The following is a 16762-nucleotide window of genomic DNA, read 5'->3' as shown; positions in this document are numbered from 1 at the left end:
CTCACAGAAATAATACCTTCTGTGTTAGTGATCTTTAGTGACCATAGACCTGTTTTCCATCAGCATTGAATTTACTCAGGAATGCCAACAGTCACATTAGCACAAATCCAGTAAAATTGTACATTCTTTGGCATGCGAGTGAGTGGCTGAGAGTGTGCACTCTCTACTGTAGTGCAAACGTGAACATCTTGTCTTCGCTTCTGAGTGCAGAAGCGGGGAGCTGCCCGGGTTGCGGTCATTACCGTCACCCTGCCGCCGGCAGCAGCGGCCTCTCCCATCAGTGACATGAATGACAGTAATGATGCAGAACTACTGTAATTGCATTAATGATGGGTTGTGGCACAGTGAGTATGTTAGCGTTAGCGCAGATGTGTATAGCAGTTAAGGGTCCAGGGAGCATGTGCTAGTGGAGGAGACACATCACCATCATGTACGACACACGGGGCTTCATGAGGAGATCGGCAGTGCACGAGGAGATCGGCAGTGCATGTTTGTCTTGTGATGCGTGCGCGCGCACACACACACACACACACACACACACACACACATGCACATGCACATACATGCTTTCAGACTGGGTTTGAGCATAAATGTCTGCTCTATACTTTCTTTTCTCTCCAGTTGTGAATGAAGGTTGGCATTTACTTCAGCGTGTGAATGCTATCTCCATGAACACACGAGACTGTTCTAAAGTTCACTGTGCATTCTCTGTAATTGCCTACCTTCAACACTTTTTTTTGTGTTGCTGCAGAGACTGATCTGCAATTGGAAGTAATGCGTTGCCTTCGGAACAATCACGCTGCCTCAGTTGTTTACATATTGAGCAAAACAGTGCACTTTTGTGTGGTATCCAGGTCCCGGTACAATAAACATCAACTGAGGTCTGTTCCCTGCATAGTGTGCGAGAGAACCTGCCATCAGTGGCAGTCTGTAGATAATCTATCACTCCGTTGTGCAGGCATGTGGCTGCCAGGCGGAGGGGGGACGGGAGGCGTGGTATTAGAGTCGGACGATAAACGGCTCGGCGCTTTAGTGAAAGTGCTTGAGCGCTGAGAAGGGCTGTCAAAGAGAGCACAAATGCCATCCGTATATCTGCAGGCTTGACACTGTGGAACAGGTGAACTCCTCCCCGTTCCTTTGCCCCTGGTCCCTGCCCCGGGGGTTTCTATGGTGGTCCCACCTCCCCCGTCCTTAGACAGAGCCCATGAGCCTGTGACACACGTTTAGCAACCCGCAGCTGCCGCGGTGATCTAAAAAAAAAATGAAAACCCTACCCATCATAACGGACGTCGGCCCCTGCACGCCTTTCTGGGCGGCGGGACGCGTGTTGTGGGAGACGGGCTCACTCTGCTGGGGGACGGCGATGGCACTCCTGTACGGCTTCACCGTGCCGCGGCGCTCCACTGCACAAATGTTTTCAAACATGATTAAAAGTTGATTATCCTTCATTAGGTATTTCCAACTGCACGCGACAGGCTGTGAGAGAAGCCACAAATTGTATGGCTATATCATCCTTGGAGAAAAAGCCCATTTCATGAAATCTTTTTCATTAATTTAAGCTAAATGAATGGCCCTTTATTAATCACAGACTCGCTAGAATCCTATTAGAAGGTAACATTGTCCCTAACATAATTAATATGTATCTAGGTTGTTATTGCAAATGAATTATTAGGCTGTTATTAATAGGTCATTACTGTCTGCACGTTTTCTCCCCTTCGATAATATGGGGTGAGCAGCTTTGCAGATTTTGTTCCATTAATGTCGGAGCACATCCGTTTTTAATGGATACGGAGTAGTGTGGAATGTAAGTGACGTGGCTGTAATTGAACTGCTGGGCCACTTGCGTAGGAGTGCGGGGGGGCGTTCACGTGGGTGAGGTGACAGGGAGACACTCCTGCTCGTCCTCCAGAAATGATGCACGCTGTCAGGAGGGCCCGTGGTGATTAAGAGCAACTGATGTTTGGCCTTTGCGGTGGACAAAAGGGAATTACTTAACTGAGGAGCAGCTCACGATCCGGCTAGATTAAGGCCGTCTGAAATTTGGGAGTTTCAGGTGGGCGCCGGTCGGCGGTGGGCGTGAGGTCACTTCATCGCGGTGCATGCATGTGCCGGGCCATTCGACACAGAAGGACCCTTTTAGGAGTCATTTAAGCATGCGGTTTTATCAATGCCGCTTCTCTTCTGTATCTCTGCTCCACAGAAACATCAACAGGGCTCCCTGGAAACCAAAGTCTACCTACGTACCCATATATATATATATATATATATATATGAGAATAGCCACACACACACACACACACACACATACACACACATGAATAGCGCCCTGGGTTCAATTCAGGCAGTACGGCCTTCTTCACGAGGGAGGTATGCTCACTGTTCTCGACTCCCAGGGATGGGGTAATGTCTTTAGATGATGTTCAGCTCACTGCCCTCCCGACAGAGGCAACGTGACGCTGAGCCGCATGTTTAACGAGGCAAAGCCGCTTCTTCTGTGCCAGTATTTTTGAACCTGAGATGTCACCAGGGGTGGAAGGCTGGTGGGAACACAGCTGAGCCACTGCACCGATGAAATCGTGCTATTTCCGTCCATCTCCTCACTGCACTCGCTGTCCAGCGTTTGCAATCTCTCCGTAACTTGGAACTCATGCGTTCAGAGAGGGAGAATACGAGTAACTTAAGGTGGGACAAAACTGAACTGAGTCTGGTCGTCACGGCAAGACTCGCGGGGGCTGGAGTCGAGGCTAAGCCCCGAGGCGCTGCTTCCCAGCCTGGGTCTCTCAGCCCCCGGGGCATGTCGCCTCCTGACGATCTCTCCGCTGCGTTAGGCGCAACTAGAGGTGATGTGAGAGGCCGTCTGGAATTGGGACGCGACGTCCTGCTCGCCTACGTCCTCCAACCGGCCCCATCACACTCCATCAGCCCGTATTGGGGCTCATGAGCTGAGAGTGTTTCAGCCACTCCTGAACTAGAACCAACGCTCGCCCCAGCCAGGATGGATATTTCATCAGGTCATATAATATAGAGGAGTCTTAATGGACTACTCATCACTGTTACTGAGATGACATACAGCTGCAGGCCAGCTCCAGAGATGATGCTGCAGACACAGACCTGCCACCAGCCTGGCACTTCTCCTCGGACACACACGGGCGCGCGCGCACACACACATTAATACACAGCGTGCTCAACACAGGAAATAGGCCCCAGTTTATCTGTCTTCAGAGTGTTTTACTGCCACACGGACCACGACCAGGCGTGAGTGATGACGGACACTTAAGAGAGGACGGCTCCCACTGGCTCCTGACAGCCTGTCACAACAGCCCGGCACTGGTCACTTAAGCTTATCAAATGACCAGCAAAGGCGAATCTAAAGATAGCAAATGCACACTAGCTGCAGTATTAAGCTTTAATTTTACTCCCCTTTAATCATGGATTTGGGGAATTGAGGCTCTGACCAGACCTACTGTATATTTAATATAACTTTGACAAAGTCTTCATTCAGACTCCCAGACCATAATGAAGTTAATACAACATTATCAATATGAATAACCTATATCTATCAAATGTATGGTTTTAATTTCAAAAGCCAAAGCTAATAGCATTAGTCAGCATTAAAAATGTTTTAGTGTGGCCTTGCTCGGTGTCGCCACGGGCATTCTCTTAGATACTTCCAGTACTGTCTAATAGTGGACTGATCAATACTAGTGCTAGACCTCATTATGTTCCTGTCAGAGGTCATGGCGTTCACAGCACACACTCTGTTACTGGTGCAGAGGTCACCTGGATCACCAGTGCAGAGTGGAGGAAGCTTGCGTGTGCGCTGAGCGCTTTCATCTCCGAACGCACCGAGCCAGCAGCCTGGAGCTTGTTTGCTCATTGTTTCAGAGGCGTTTGGCAGCCGCGAGCTCCTGACCTACGTCCGCCGTACGCACTCCTGTAGGCAAACCGCACCACTGCTTAGTGAAATACACGTTTGCACGCAAGTTCACGGAAACCTCACGCCTCGTCACGAAGCCGGCGTGGTTGCTTCTTTCGGCTGGCTGAGTTACCGTCATTTGTTTCACGTTCGAGTGCCCGAGATGCACACGCCCATCCGCACGCCCTTGCAATGCGTATCTTTTGTAATCATGTCGCATTTCCCTGTTCCTGACGCTGTGCCAAAGCTGGTTACAGTGCAGGACCGACTCTGAGGGGCAGGCGTGCGTCACAAGCCCCTCCCATCTCTTCATCGCCGTCCTCCTCTTCTTTAATAGAGGATATTAGCACCGCATCTGTTGCAGAGCAACCAGTTGCCAGCTAATCTCTTCCGTGCCCGGCCCCCCGCCCGCACCAATTGCTCTTTATGGCCTATAAAGGCGTGTGGCATGTGACGCCGTTCGTGATTTAGGGCTGAGCTAGTAAAGACGCCCCCTCGGCGGCCCTTTGCCATTATCCTAATTGAAGAAGGAGCATCAGCGTAATAACGGCATGACAACAGGCCGCCGTTGCGCCGGTAATAACGCGGAAGTGGGGCGGCCGCTCAGGGCGTTCCCGAAGCCCGGCCCCCGCTCACGCCGCCTCATTGACTCTGCGAGAGGAGCGCTTCCCCTCTCAGCGCCGAGATTAGGCAGCCAGCAGGGGGCGGCTTGGTCTCTCCATATGCTGCGCCGCCGGCAGCATCGTAAAGAGAGGCGCTGCAAGATAGTTGGATATGGGAGTGCCGCTCCAAACACAGCGTTTCACATTCAGAGGTAAAGTGGAGTCGTTATGTAATGTAGCGCGACTCCAGACAACCTAAGTGTTTCGTTTGTTTGCCCCACCGCTCTCCTCTACATGGAGTCTGGCGGAGGCTGAAGAACTGCAGGCACTGATCAAATCATGGCTTTCCCGCGGAAATCACAGGCTTCTTGGACACAAAACAGAACCGAGGAGAGGGAGAACGCCAAGTAAAAATGCATGTCGTTCGTCAGGGTCTGCTACATCTCCCTGCGGGGCCAGAGAGTTGAGGAGTGAGTCAAAATGACAGGCTGTTGATGTCGTTAGATTAAAAAAAAGTTGGTTTTTTTTTTACAGCTGTCTCAAATGTTCATGCGGTATATGAAGACACGGCACGGTTGTTGTTGGGAGTTATATATCAGACCTGCAGTGGCTCTCGCGAGGTGCATTTCTCTGCCATGAGAGGGTAATATCCACCCTGAGCTGGGGCCACGGGGCCACTCCACACTTTATACCTTTCACTCACCAGTCTGGCATGTAATTGAAGCTTGCCAAGCAGGTACAGTGGCTCTTGGCTCAGCAGCACGCACCCAAGAGCTCCCCGGATGGAGGTCAATCCAATGTCACCCCCAAGGAAGATGCATACATACATATCTGGTAACATTCAGCGGTGGCTATCAAAAACAACCAAGCTACCACAACTGCTGTTAGGCCAGTAAGGCAGAAGCTCTAGAAACACCTTTGTTATAGATTTTAAAAGCATCCTTGGACAGAGGGAAGTGGAGAGAAATGAGCGACTCTGAAGTGGTTGGTGGTTAAATGGTCCTGTGCAACCTGGCCTGCTTTTAAAGCCCAGTACTACCTAGCGCCGACTCTTCACCAGGGTTTCTGGATAAGTAATAAAAAGGAAGGACTCTCCTTCATCAGGAGGTCCCTCGGTCCCTTCATCAGGAGGTCCCTTGGCGCAAATATCTCTGGTCTGCCGTTTAGATCGCAGCTTCAAATTTGTGTCCTATTTCTGGAAGTCTGCCATTTTAGTGTGGAAAGCTTGCAGGTTTGAAGTTTATAGAACAGACATCAAGTTTCATACTGAAGCGCAGGGAGGAGCAGCGTTAATTGGTTGCGTCAACGATCTGCCTTTAGCAGGCTTCTCGGGGTGAGGCTCGGACTACGCGGTTATAAGCTGAGGGCTAAGCCTTTTCGCAAAAGGTAGAACCTTTCTGCTCTTGGAAATGACATTAGCAGCCATTTCTCAGGCACTGTGGAGATACCTGATTAGCTGGGGCATTGCTAGACTGAGTCTAATCTGAGTTTCACAGGCTAATGTGTCTGTATGCCTGTGGACATCTACCTGCGAAGACACAACACTAAGAGCTAACATGCTCGGTCTGAGCCTCTCTATGGCTCACCACTGCTACCTGGTTTTCATTAAACAGACCAACGTGTCATACTTTGCAGGTTTTTAGGCCTTGTCCCTGTGCGTCCTGTGATCCATGTGGTCAGGGTGGAGGAGTTCCATGGGAAGGCAGGGAGAAGTCTGGTTTATTGCTTCCATTAGGGACAATGTGAGTCTAATCCATCATGTTAGGAGTCTAATGATCGCCTGCATTCATCCCAGCAGGCCTGGGCTGTCGGCAGGGGAGGCGCAGACCAACGCTCAGCTTTTGAGCCTATTTGTCTTTGCCGGGACATCCAATCGCAGTCGGGGGGATGCACGTTCTGTCCGCTAGGCTAGAGGACAGGGAGAGGAGGTGGGCGTCGGGCACAGCGCCTCGGAGGCCGAGTTAGACTGAGGCAGACGGAGGCAGGCCAAGCATCCACTGGAGTCAGCTGAGAGTTTCTTCGCTCTAGCATACAGACTACACTTGCAGCCCAGATTCCAGCTAACGTTAGCTTAGACGCGTTTGAAAAAGAATGCAGCTAGCCGCAGCGCTGTGAGATTTTCACGCTTGCCTAACATGCCTCTGTTGCTCGCTGTCTGTCTGATGTCTGCCTCCCACAGCGTTCGTGTTGAGCTGCAACTTCCCTGAGCGGCCGGCCTACGGGGACGTGTCTGTGAGCAGTCTGCATGCCGGAGGACAGGCCTACTTCTACTGCTTCACAGGCTACCAGCTGCAGGGCCCGTCCACGCTTACTTGCCACAATGCCACCACGCCCTACTGGAGCGGGAAAGAGCCCCAGTGTCTGGGTGAGTGAAGAACCCATCAACATAGGCGTCGGTTATTCTTTGTATTTGTTTGTTTGTGCGTCTGACTTTGTGCAGCAGCGTTGAGTCATCAGGTATTGAAAACAATAGTGACCTGTATTTTAACCCTATACTGTACTATCCTTAGCTTCTTATTAGCTTTTGTATCGTGAGGAGTCCTGTCAATCAAGCTAACTGCAGCCTCCTCAGCCGTGCTTATTTACAGTACTGCAGCGCAGTGCTAGAGGGGCTTGCCAGCAATTATGTTCTCTCCAGCGTGCTCGGAAACGCCCACAAGACTTCGCTCTGGTCTGTTGCATTACTGTTCTGCGCTTCAGACTTTTTCCCAGTGCCACACACCACTCGGAGCGCCGTGTGTAAATATTTACACACAGGTGTAATTTAACCTGACTGGAGAGCCATTCACCATACTCCCACTTCCTCCTCCTCAAATGTTAATTGGGGTTTGATCATTGATTTTGGCTGTAATGGTATTAACCGCTGTGCGCATGCCAGCAGGTGGTGAATATTAACAACTGCCCCCCTTAAGGCAGCCCAATGCAACAGCCTGACAGACAAGCCTGCCGTCTTCACTGCATAAATAAGGACTTTTTGAGAGTACAAGAGAAGCAGAGACAGAGAGGGAGTTAGAGAGAGAGAGAGAGAGAGAGAGAGAGAGAGAGAGAAAGTGTGCCCCAGGGCCACGGAGACTTTTCCTTTTGCATAACAAACAGGCAGGCATCTTGCATTCCAAAGAGCTCCCCTCCCCAAAGGTGCCCTGTTTTGATGACGGAATTCGTTTATTTGTTTGGAGCTGTGGCGGTGGCAGTATGAGTGGAGAACAGGCGGTGCTGGCCTGGGTCTGAGGAGAGGAGGCTGAGCGCAAAGTGTAAGCCGCGCACCTGCACGGCTCAGCCGGCCTGCCAGAGGATGTCTGTAGATCGGCACGGATCCGGCCCGTTCCGCCCTGTCCAGCCGAATAACCTCCACACGAACCACCCGGACACGCCCCCTCCTCTTGCACCTGCCACTCTGCCAAGGCTGACAAGGGCCCTTTCTCGCTGTTGAAATTCGCAGTTTGGACGCCTGAAGGATTTAATGGTCTCCCCGTGTATTAGACAGATTTTCTCACACTTGCTTGCATTATTTGGTTCAGAGGGATCATCCTGGCTGACGCATCCACCCATTTTAAGGGCTGTTGGGGTTTTGCCTGAAGTGAAGGGCGTTCTGTTGATTGGCCAAGCGAGGGTTCTTGGTGGTTGGCCGTGTCTGCTCCTTGTGTTCTGTGTCTCTGTGTCGTCTTGACGTCTCGCCCGCTCCTCTGTCCCGGACACAGCGGCGTGTGGGGGGATGGTGAAGAACGCCACGCTCGGCCGCATCGTTTCCCCCGGTTTCCCTGGCAACTACAGCAGCAACCTGACGTGCCACTGGGTGCTGGAGGTGGCAGACGGCCAGCGACTGCACGTGCACTTTGAGAAGGTGGCGCTCGCCGAAGACGACGACAGGTCAGCATGCACACTCGCTGACACACTCATGGATGTACATGTACACAGACACACACACGCACACACAGACATGTGTATGCACATGCACATGTAGATATGCGGAACACACACACATGCACCAACACGCTGCACACACTGCTTTGACACAGTGATTGTCCCTGTGATGTTATAAGAAAGACAGTTGAACAAACTCAAGGTGCCATTATCACGTGGGTGTTCTTTAGTACTGACACTCTTTAGTTACACACCTGGAGTCCCTCTTCAGAATCTCAGCTTCTCCTTGAAGGAAAGCACTTGTGAAACTGTGTGTGTGTGTGTGTGTGTGTGTGTGTGCGCGTGTATGCGTGTGTGCATGCATGTGTGTGCATGTGTTTGTGTGTGTGTGTGTGTGTGTGTGTGTGTGTGTACTCCTGTTTGAGTGTGTGGTGAGTAAGTGTGTGTGCTCAAAAATTTCCATCATATATTTCAGCTCTTTTAAAATTATTTTTGAATAATCAAGTCTCTAGTGATAATGCGGGGCCAATCTAGGGCTTCTTTCTGTTAGTAATATTTTTATTAGTAAAATTTGTATTAATTTTTATTAGTGGTAGCCACCATTTCTGCAGGCTGTGCTAACAAATGGAATTTTAATGAGGTCACATGCTGCTCAGCTCTTCAGAACGGTATCAGGCAGTTCTTCTGTAAGCTGCCAGAAGACCCTGGAACTCAGCATTACGTATCGGCTGCCAGCTGGACTGCCTTGGTTTGGGGTTGTCTTGTTAATGTGTGTTCTATCACCCAAAAGGTTGCTGATCAAAAACGGGAACAACATCGACTCCTCGACGCTCTATGACTCGTACGAGGTGGAATACCTACCCAATGAGGGCGTTGCCAGCTCCTCCCGATATCTCTTCATCGAGTTCACCAGCGATGGTTCGGGCACCAACACGGGAGTGGCTATCCGCTTTGAAGGTACGCATGGCGTCTCCCGGACACCCATCTTGCGCCCTGCTGCTGAGCCCTCTTCCCATCTCACAGGGCAGAACGCCAGCACGTCCTGCCATGCTGGATTGGAGAAGCTGTGTATTGGCCACGATGGCTCATGAGGGGAGCTGGTCTGTTTTCCTCCTGCTTCAAGAGCTCTCTGCAGCAGACTGTGATTGCTCCCTGCCCCCTGTGATTGCCCCATACCCCTGTGATTACCCCATACCCCTGTGATTGCCCCCTGCCCCCTATGACTCCCCCATACCCCCTGTCAGGGCCCTTACTCCCTGTGATTGCCCCCTGCCCCCTCTGATTGCCCCCTGCCCCGTGAATGCCCCTAGCCCCATGCTTGACCCCTACCCCATGTGATTGCTCCTTGTATTGTCCCCTATCCACAGTGATTGCCCCAGCCCCCTGTGATTGCCCCAGCCCCCTGTGATTGCCCCAGCCTCGTGTGATTGCTCCCTGTGATTGCACACTGCCTGAGGTGCCACTCTGTCACTGTATCTCACTTGGGTTGCTCCTCCTCAGAGCAGCACAGGTTTTCCCTGAGGACTGTGCAAGCCGACCTGTGCGGCACTCACTAGGTGAGGCCTGGTCCCTACCTGCCTCCCTGCCTCCCTCTCTGTCTGCCTCTCTGTCTGCCTCCCTGCCTCCCTCTCAGAGGGAGCAGAAACACCCTGTGAAAAGACACTGGAGAGGTTGGAGACTCCCCACCACATCTCTCCTGCTCACCTCTTCCTAGCCTCCACCCAAAATGGGGGCATTGCTCAGAACAGCAGGGTCAATGCAGCCCAGCAGGATCATTCCAGGTGATTCAGGGCTCAGACCGTGTTTACCCGGGACACTGGCTCACATGGGAAACTGTGCTACTCCCCAGCATCGTTATCCAATCAGACAGCTCTAATCTCGTTTTGCACGGCTCAATGGGATAACGATATGTGAGCTAACATGCCTTTGCGGTGACCTTTACCAGTGACATGTCAAATAAATGGCAAATAAATACAATTTTAAAAATAAACAGACAGCGGCAGAGTGTGTGTAGCCGCTATTCCGGCTGCACATGCAGAACACGGCTCGTAGAGCACCACGGTCGTTTACCTTCTCCTGAACATGCTCAAGTTTAACAAGGGCTAATCATACTGATTTATCTCAGATATTGACACAGATCCATGTAATGGATTACATAATCACACCATGTTCTGGAGAGGTTTGACCAAATATGCACAGAGCTTTACTGTGGCATAGTGCTGTTAGGTTAGATAGGTCTAACATGTTGAAATAGTCTCTGAAATGTTTAAATCATTATGAACATAGGATTAGGGATCAGCCGTCTAATTTCCTTTTTTTTTCTGCCATACATTATTCATATATGCTACAGAGAATTCATTTGAACACCAAATCACGCTAAAGCGCAGGCTTGATTTGAAGCTGCACAAGTTTTTTTGCATTTCCGTCTCCAATCCCAGCAATCTCTGTGGAAGGCTTTTAAACGACGGTGGCTGATGAAAATGAATCAATTACTCTTGTGTGGGTGTTGAGCAGACCGAGCCAAGGCAGAGGCCTGAATAATGGATGTGGGAAAAGGTGGGCGGGTGCTGGGATCGAAAGTGCCGCACCGTGATTGGCTGAATGGCTCGTGAGAGCTTCCGAGGGCGGTGAGGTGTAACCTATAGAGCGTGGAATGCCTCTAACCCAGCTGCCCCATTGGCCTTATCGTTATTCCCGCCACCCACCCCCGAGGACTTTGAAATAATGGGGTTCATAACCTTGGAGGGACGACTGAAACCAGCAGTGATAACAAAGAAGGCAAACAAGGTAGAAAACAATATTTTTTTTGTAGTAGTAGAGGTAATAATAATAACAATGACGATGATGATGATACTAATAACAAAGCAATAACCAAATGACAATACAAGACCAAAAAAGACAAGAAAGATTCCCCTGTTAGTGTATTATACTATATATACAATAAAAATCACTGTGTTATAGATTGGTGTGTGTGTGTGTGTGTGTGTGTGTGTGTTAGTGTATTAAACTATATTTACAATAAAAATCACTGTGTTATAGATTGGTGTGTGTGTGTGTGTGTGTGTGTGTGTGTTAGTGTATTAAACTATATTTACAATAAACATCACTGTCTTATAGATTGGTGTGTGTGTGGGTGTGTGTGTGTGTGTGTGTTAGTGTATTAAACTATATTTACAATAAACATCACTGTCTTATAGATTGGTGTGTGTGTGTGTGTTAGTGTTAGCACATACAGCATTCATGGAGAAGCTAACATAAGTGGAGTGGTTATGTGTCCGTGTTGTGTTTGGTGCTTGTTAGTGGAATGACTGACATACGAGGACACTAAGTGCTGTCTGGGTTGTGTTAAATTTGGTGGTTTTGTTTTTTATAGATACTGAAAGCCTTTCCATTGCTTTTATAGCATGTAAGCCAATTTTTCAATTGATTGATATTAATTTAGTTATATTTCCACTTCATTTACTTGTGATGTAGCACCACACACAGTTACTGTTCACCTCCATTGCTGACATTGCTGACATGTTGATGATGGGTTAGCGGGGTGGGTTGGTCCAACAGTAGAATTAACTGATTAGTAAAATGTTGCCAGGGGTGGTTGAGACTGTGTTCTGTGTGTGTGTGTGTGTGTGTGTGTGTGTGTGTGTGTGCGCGCGCGCATGTCCTCAGCATTTGCGCCAGGCCATTGCTACGAGCCCTTCGTCAAGTATGGTAACTTCACCAGCAGTGACAGCACTTATCCGGTGGGCACAGTAGTGGAGTTCAGCTGTAACCCTGGGTACACTCTGGAGCAGGGAGCCGTCATCATCGAGTGCATGGACCCCGACAACCCACAATGGAACGAGACTGAGCCTGCCTGCAGAGGTGTGTGTGTGTGTGTGTGTGTGTGTGTGTGTGTGTGTGTGACTAAATAATGAGATTTTCCCCTGCCTCTAGAGCCTCCACACCGCCGCGTCTACGTTTCTGCCGGAGTGAAGAGCTGCCACGTGCTCCATAAGCAGGTGCAGAGGTTCCGTAATGAGCACAGTGGATCCTTTTAGTGCTGTTGCTCCGTAATCCGCTTCAGCTCACGTCACCTGGCGGCCGTACGGAGCCCTCAGCCACAGCCGGAACCTAATACAGCACTAAAAGCATCCAGACATTCATGCGAGCGGCCCGGAGTTAGAAAGCTGAAGGAAATACTGTAAACGCAGAATCCCCTCTCCACACACACACACATGCACACGCACACACACACACACGCACACACACACACACACACACACACGCACACACACACACACACATAGAGTGCATGCTGCCATCTTATCTGCCCCTGTGCTGGAATGCATCACTCAAACCACACAATGGAATTTGGATTGAAAGGATTTAATCGCACAGGCTGCAGCACAGGGTCAAGACAGCACTTTCTCACTTTCAGAATGGGCTTCCACTCGGCTAGGCTGGACCGCCGGCGCAGAAGGGAAGAGGCGCGGTGTGGCACTGGTCACACACCCGTGTCAGGGTGATCTCCCAGGCAGGGTTTCCCTATACACACCCTGGGCTGACTGCCTCAGACATGTAGTCTTCCCCAGGCCATGGACCCCAGCTCGCTCTAGATGGAACTGTGAAGTGCTGAAACCTTTTGAATAACTGTGTTTATTAAACAGTTTTTAATGCGTTTTATATTGCTGATTTGCATGCATGCTTTCGTGAATGTGTGCGCGCATGCGTGTGTTTTGTATGACCCATTTCAGCGGTGTGCAGCGGGGAGATCACGGACTCCGCGGGAGTGGTTCTCTCTCCTAACTGGCCCGAGGCCTACGACAAGGGCCAGGACTGCATCTGGGGCATCCACGTGGAAGAGGACAAGCGCATCATGTTGGACATCCAAGTGTGCGTACCCCTTCCAGTCCTTGGGATGCTGCCCTGCTCGTGGTGGTCAGCCCCCAGATCGGGCTGGCGTCCCAATGCTCGTTACTGAAAGCTCATTAACTCGCCACCCCGTGCTTACTTGCAGTGACGTACTTTGCAGTCACTGTTTTTGTGATACAAATGTTCACATTACAGAAGATCTTTGAGCGATGGAGTGTACTCTCATAAGAGCCCGCAACCTTGGAACAGGGACCAAGATTGCATTCTCTTCTTCTTTTTGTCTGTCCTTCCCCGTGTGTAAGCAGTGCATCATTCCATTCCCGCAGGTTCATTTGCTCTGTGTACAGAATTTCAGAGGCAGCAGCTCTATAATCAGACCTACACCTTCACGGCATGCAGGACGACATACCATCTGTAAACTTAAGGCAGGATACAAACAGGACGCAAATACGCGCCCAGCATGTTTTCCACACAGCGTGATAAATGCAGTAGATACATGTGTTAAAATGTACCCAGCGTCGCTCAAGGTCAACGCAGGAAATGTATATGTAAACATCAGCGTCGGGTTTCCGATTCCACGTCCCATAGGCGCACGGCAACGTGCAATGAGCAAGGGCGTCGTCACTAGCAGACGGGCGGCACTGCAAAAATAACATCGCAAAAAATTTCATAGAAACAAAGCAGCAGTAATTGTATAAACTAAAGCGTATTATGGCACAGGAGCAGGTGTTTCTGTTTTGTTTTTGAAATGACACGTCTTGAGGGTGGAGAAGGAGCCTGACAGCTAGAGCTGTTCAGACAGAGCCGCCGTTGGCTGTGTTAACGACGCGCTCTGTTGGCTGAGGTGCGGGTGCTTTGATTCCCCCTCATCCGACTGCGGAGAGGTTGGCAGTTTGTGGCCAGATGGTGGATGACGTCGTGCACGAGGGCACATGCTTTGTGGCAGCAGCAGACGCTGCAGATATTCAGTCCATGCTAACCGGTGAATTGCTGTACCGCGTTCAGCCACAGATCATCTTGGTAGGATACCGTCCCTGCGTGGAGTGTGCTTCTGGAGTCCCTGCGTGGAGTGTGCTTCTGGAGTCCCTGCGTGGAGTGTGCTTCTGGAGTCCCTGTGTGGAGTGTGTTTCTGAAGTCTTTCTGTGTCTGTCTCTGCATGGGGACCCCTTTTCACGGTTCTGGAGTCTGATCCCCTGCTCCGGCTCCTCCCCTGACTAATACAGTATCCAATTGCCTCTTTTTCTGTCCAGAAATATCCGCATGAATCAAACGTGGCGGATTTGTTAGGCCTGCTCGTTTGTTTTCAGTTCGTCTGTCGGATCCGGTTTTCTTTTCTTCCTCAGACATCGGCTCGTGCGTCTGGTTGTGAGATCGCGCCATGCTTGTTGGCCAAGCCCCACTCCCAGACTTCCCAACGAAGCGAGCAGACCTTGGCCACCCTCTTTGTGATTGTGCTATGCATCTGATGAAAGCGTTCGATTGCCTAACACTTGTCTGGTGTCATCTCCTGGCTGGAACTTGTTGTGTAGGCATTTCAAAAAACAAAAAAAAGTTTGATCCTTGAGCTAGTTCTAGATGTGATGCATCATGTTTAACTGCTGCGGTTAGGCTTATTATCCAGAGACAGTTGGGGGCCGTTTTGAAATCAAAGCTGCATAATGTCAGCGTCTCCGTTTCTCTGCCCCTGTTTAAGAGAAGACGGCATCTTCACATTCCTGTTTCATTTGGAACGAGGAACAGTTTGTTCGGTTTGTTCCGCTCAGACTCCTCAACTGTTCTTCACATCCAGACACACTTTGCTCAAAGTAACAAGCCTGACTAGATCATCATGTCTTCTTCGCAAATATAGCTTGTTAAGGAAGCTAAAAGCCAAAAATGGGAGTTGGAACAAGCAAGACGAAAGAACAGTGTGTCCATGAGTAAGAGGGGCGCTGAAGTAGCTGCAGACAAAGCTTAATAATAAACTTCATGGAAAGCCCCCTTTTTTCATTTTTACAAAGGTGGAATCAATTATGCGTAGCAGAGGAACGAGTGTCAAGTGTGATTGTTGGGTGAGGCTCCACAACGCAAGGCCCTGCTGTGGCCGCCCCGATAGATTATTTGTGCATTTGGGAATTAGGTGCATTAATTAAGATTCGCTCATTTGCATATGTTTCCTCTTGCTTTCATCTGCCCTCCACTCGCCCCTCCCTTCCTCCCTGTAAGTTCCACAGCTTTAGTGCCTCCACTGTGCGGCTCTGTGTAATAAATGGCATTCTGGATGTTTTGCAGGGGAAGCTGCCAACATAATTAATTCCCCGTTCATTTGTTGGGGTATGAGCTGGCGAGAGAGAAGCTGCAGCACGGAGGCTCCGCCTTCTCCATCTGTTATAAGAGCCGACTGTCAAAATATGCCGTGTACGTTAATGCAGAATGGGCGGAGTCAGCACAGTTATGCGTAGGCCCCAGTCCCCCAGTATTTGCATGACATACCAAGCAGCCAGTCAGAGGCCAGTTTGGAGAAAGAAGGGGCAGGGCTTGCTGACAGGTCACCCCGTGTCTGCGTGCTGCAGTTCAGTGCTGGGTCACTGAGTATCCCCCCCCACACACACACCACTTTTCATCTTCATATAACCAAATTACTCAATCAGCATATGGTGCATCATCATTCAGGCAAAAGTGACAACTATTAATGTGGAAAAAAATGATCGGGAGGGGTTCGCCCCAGCTGTTCGGCTGGGAAAGGCTGGAGAGACGCAGGGGGTTAATAAGGAATCTAGGAACATTCTGGATGTGAAGCAAACTCTTTTTCCTCATCCAGGCAGGCTGGGGCTTCTCGTGCCGAGCTCCAGGTGCGCCGCGGGTTTGCTGCAAGGCTCTAAGAACACTTTACCCTGGTAATGAGCGCGCGCATGCTACCCTCTAATCATCCATCAGCACACCCCACACTCGCAATTACCCGAGAACATGGAGCGCAATGACGGCTGATTAATTCATTTAGCCGTGGCGCTGTCGGTGGGGGGTGCTGGGACTCCGGAGCGGTGAGGTTGGGCGGCGGGAAGCACAGGTGTCAGCTGGCACACCTGCGCGCCGCCTGACTCAGGCACAGACATGAAACCAGGGAGACTGGGCGCAGTGGAGCAGAGCAGACTCCTTATGGCCCTGATATGGAACCGATGCGGCCGAGAGAGCCCCCTGCTGGAGGTGTAGCGCATAGCTGCACGAAAATTAATCGACCCAATGATCTGGATTTTAAAACTTTTAAAGAAGACAAACCACTTTGATTTGTTGGGCCTCTGTGTCATATATTTAACCAAATGGAATGTGTTACCATAAATCTTTGAAATTGGGATATCAGGATGTTTAATTTGGGGTTAGTAGAAGCAATATATTACATCTTTTTTTGTGGTCCTGATTTTTTTAAAAAGATTTATTCCTGATTCATATTTCAAATACTTTTCTTTCTGTCTTTTTCTTTCTCTTTACTGTTGGCTCAGATACTTTGCATTGTGTGCTGAGTGTGCGTGTGCGTGAGAATCGTACGTTCCAGTGT

General features: G+C 50.0%; 1 protein-coding gene across 3 annotated transcripts in view; it reads left to right on the top strand.

Annotated features, from left to right (window-relative positions):
- Window positions 1–16762, top strand: part of sez6b (seizure related 6 homolog b) — a 121718-nt gene that overhangs the window by 94285 nt on the left and 10671 nt on the right. For all 3 annotated transcript variants that reach the window (XM_035534287.1, XM_035534289.1, XM_035534288.1), the window contains exons 5-9: window positions 6698–6883; window positions 8217–8385; window positions 9170–9336; window positions 12046–12240; window positions 13113–13251. In XM_035534287.1, coding sequence (XP_035390180.1) covers window positions 6698–6883; window positions 8217–8385; window positions 9170–9336; window positions 12046–12240; window positions 13113–13251 — 856 coding nt within the window. The remainder of the gene's footprint in view (window positions 1–6697; window positions 6884–8216; window positions 8386–9169; window positions 9337–12045; window positions 12241–13112; window positions 13252–16762) is intronic.

This window comes from Electrophorus electricus, chromosome 15 (genome assembly GCF_013358815.1).
Source record: "Electrophorus electricus isolate fEleEle1 chromosome 15, fEleEle1.pri, whole genome shotgun sequence".
NCBI lineage: Eukaryota > Metazoa > Chordata > Actinopteri > Gymnotiformes > Gymnotidae > Electrophorus > Electrophorus electricus.
The sequence above is the reverse complement of the archived record's forward strand: the minus strand, read 5'-3'. Positions and strand labels throughout refer to the sequence as shown.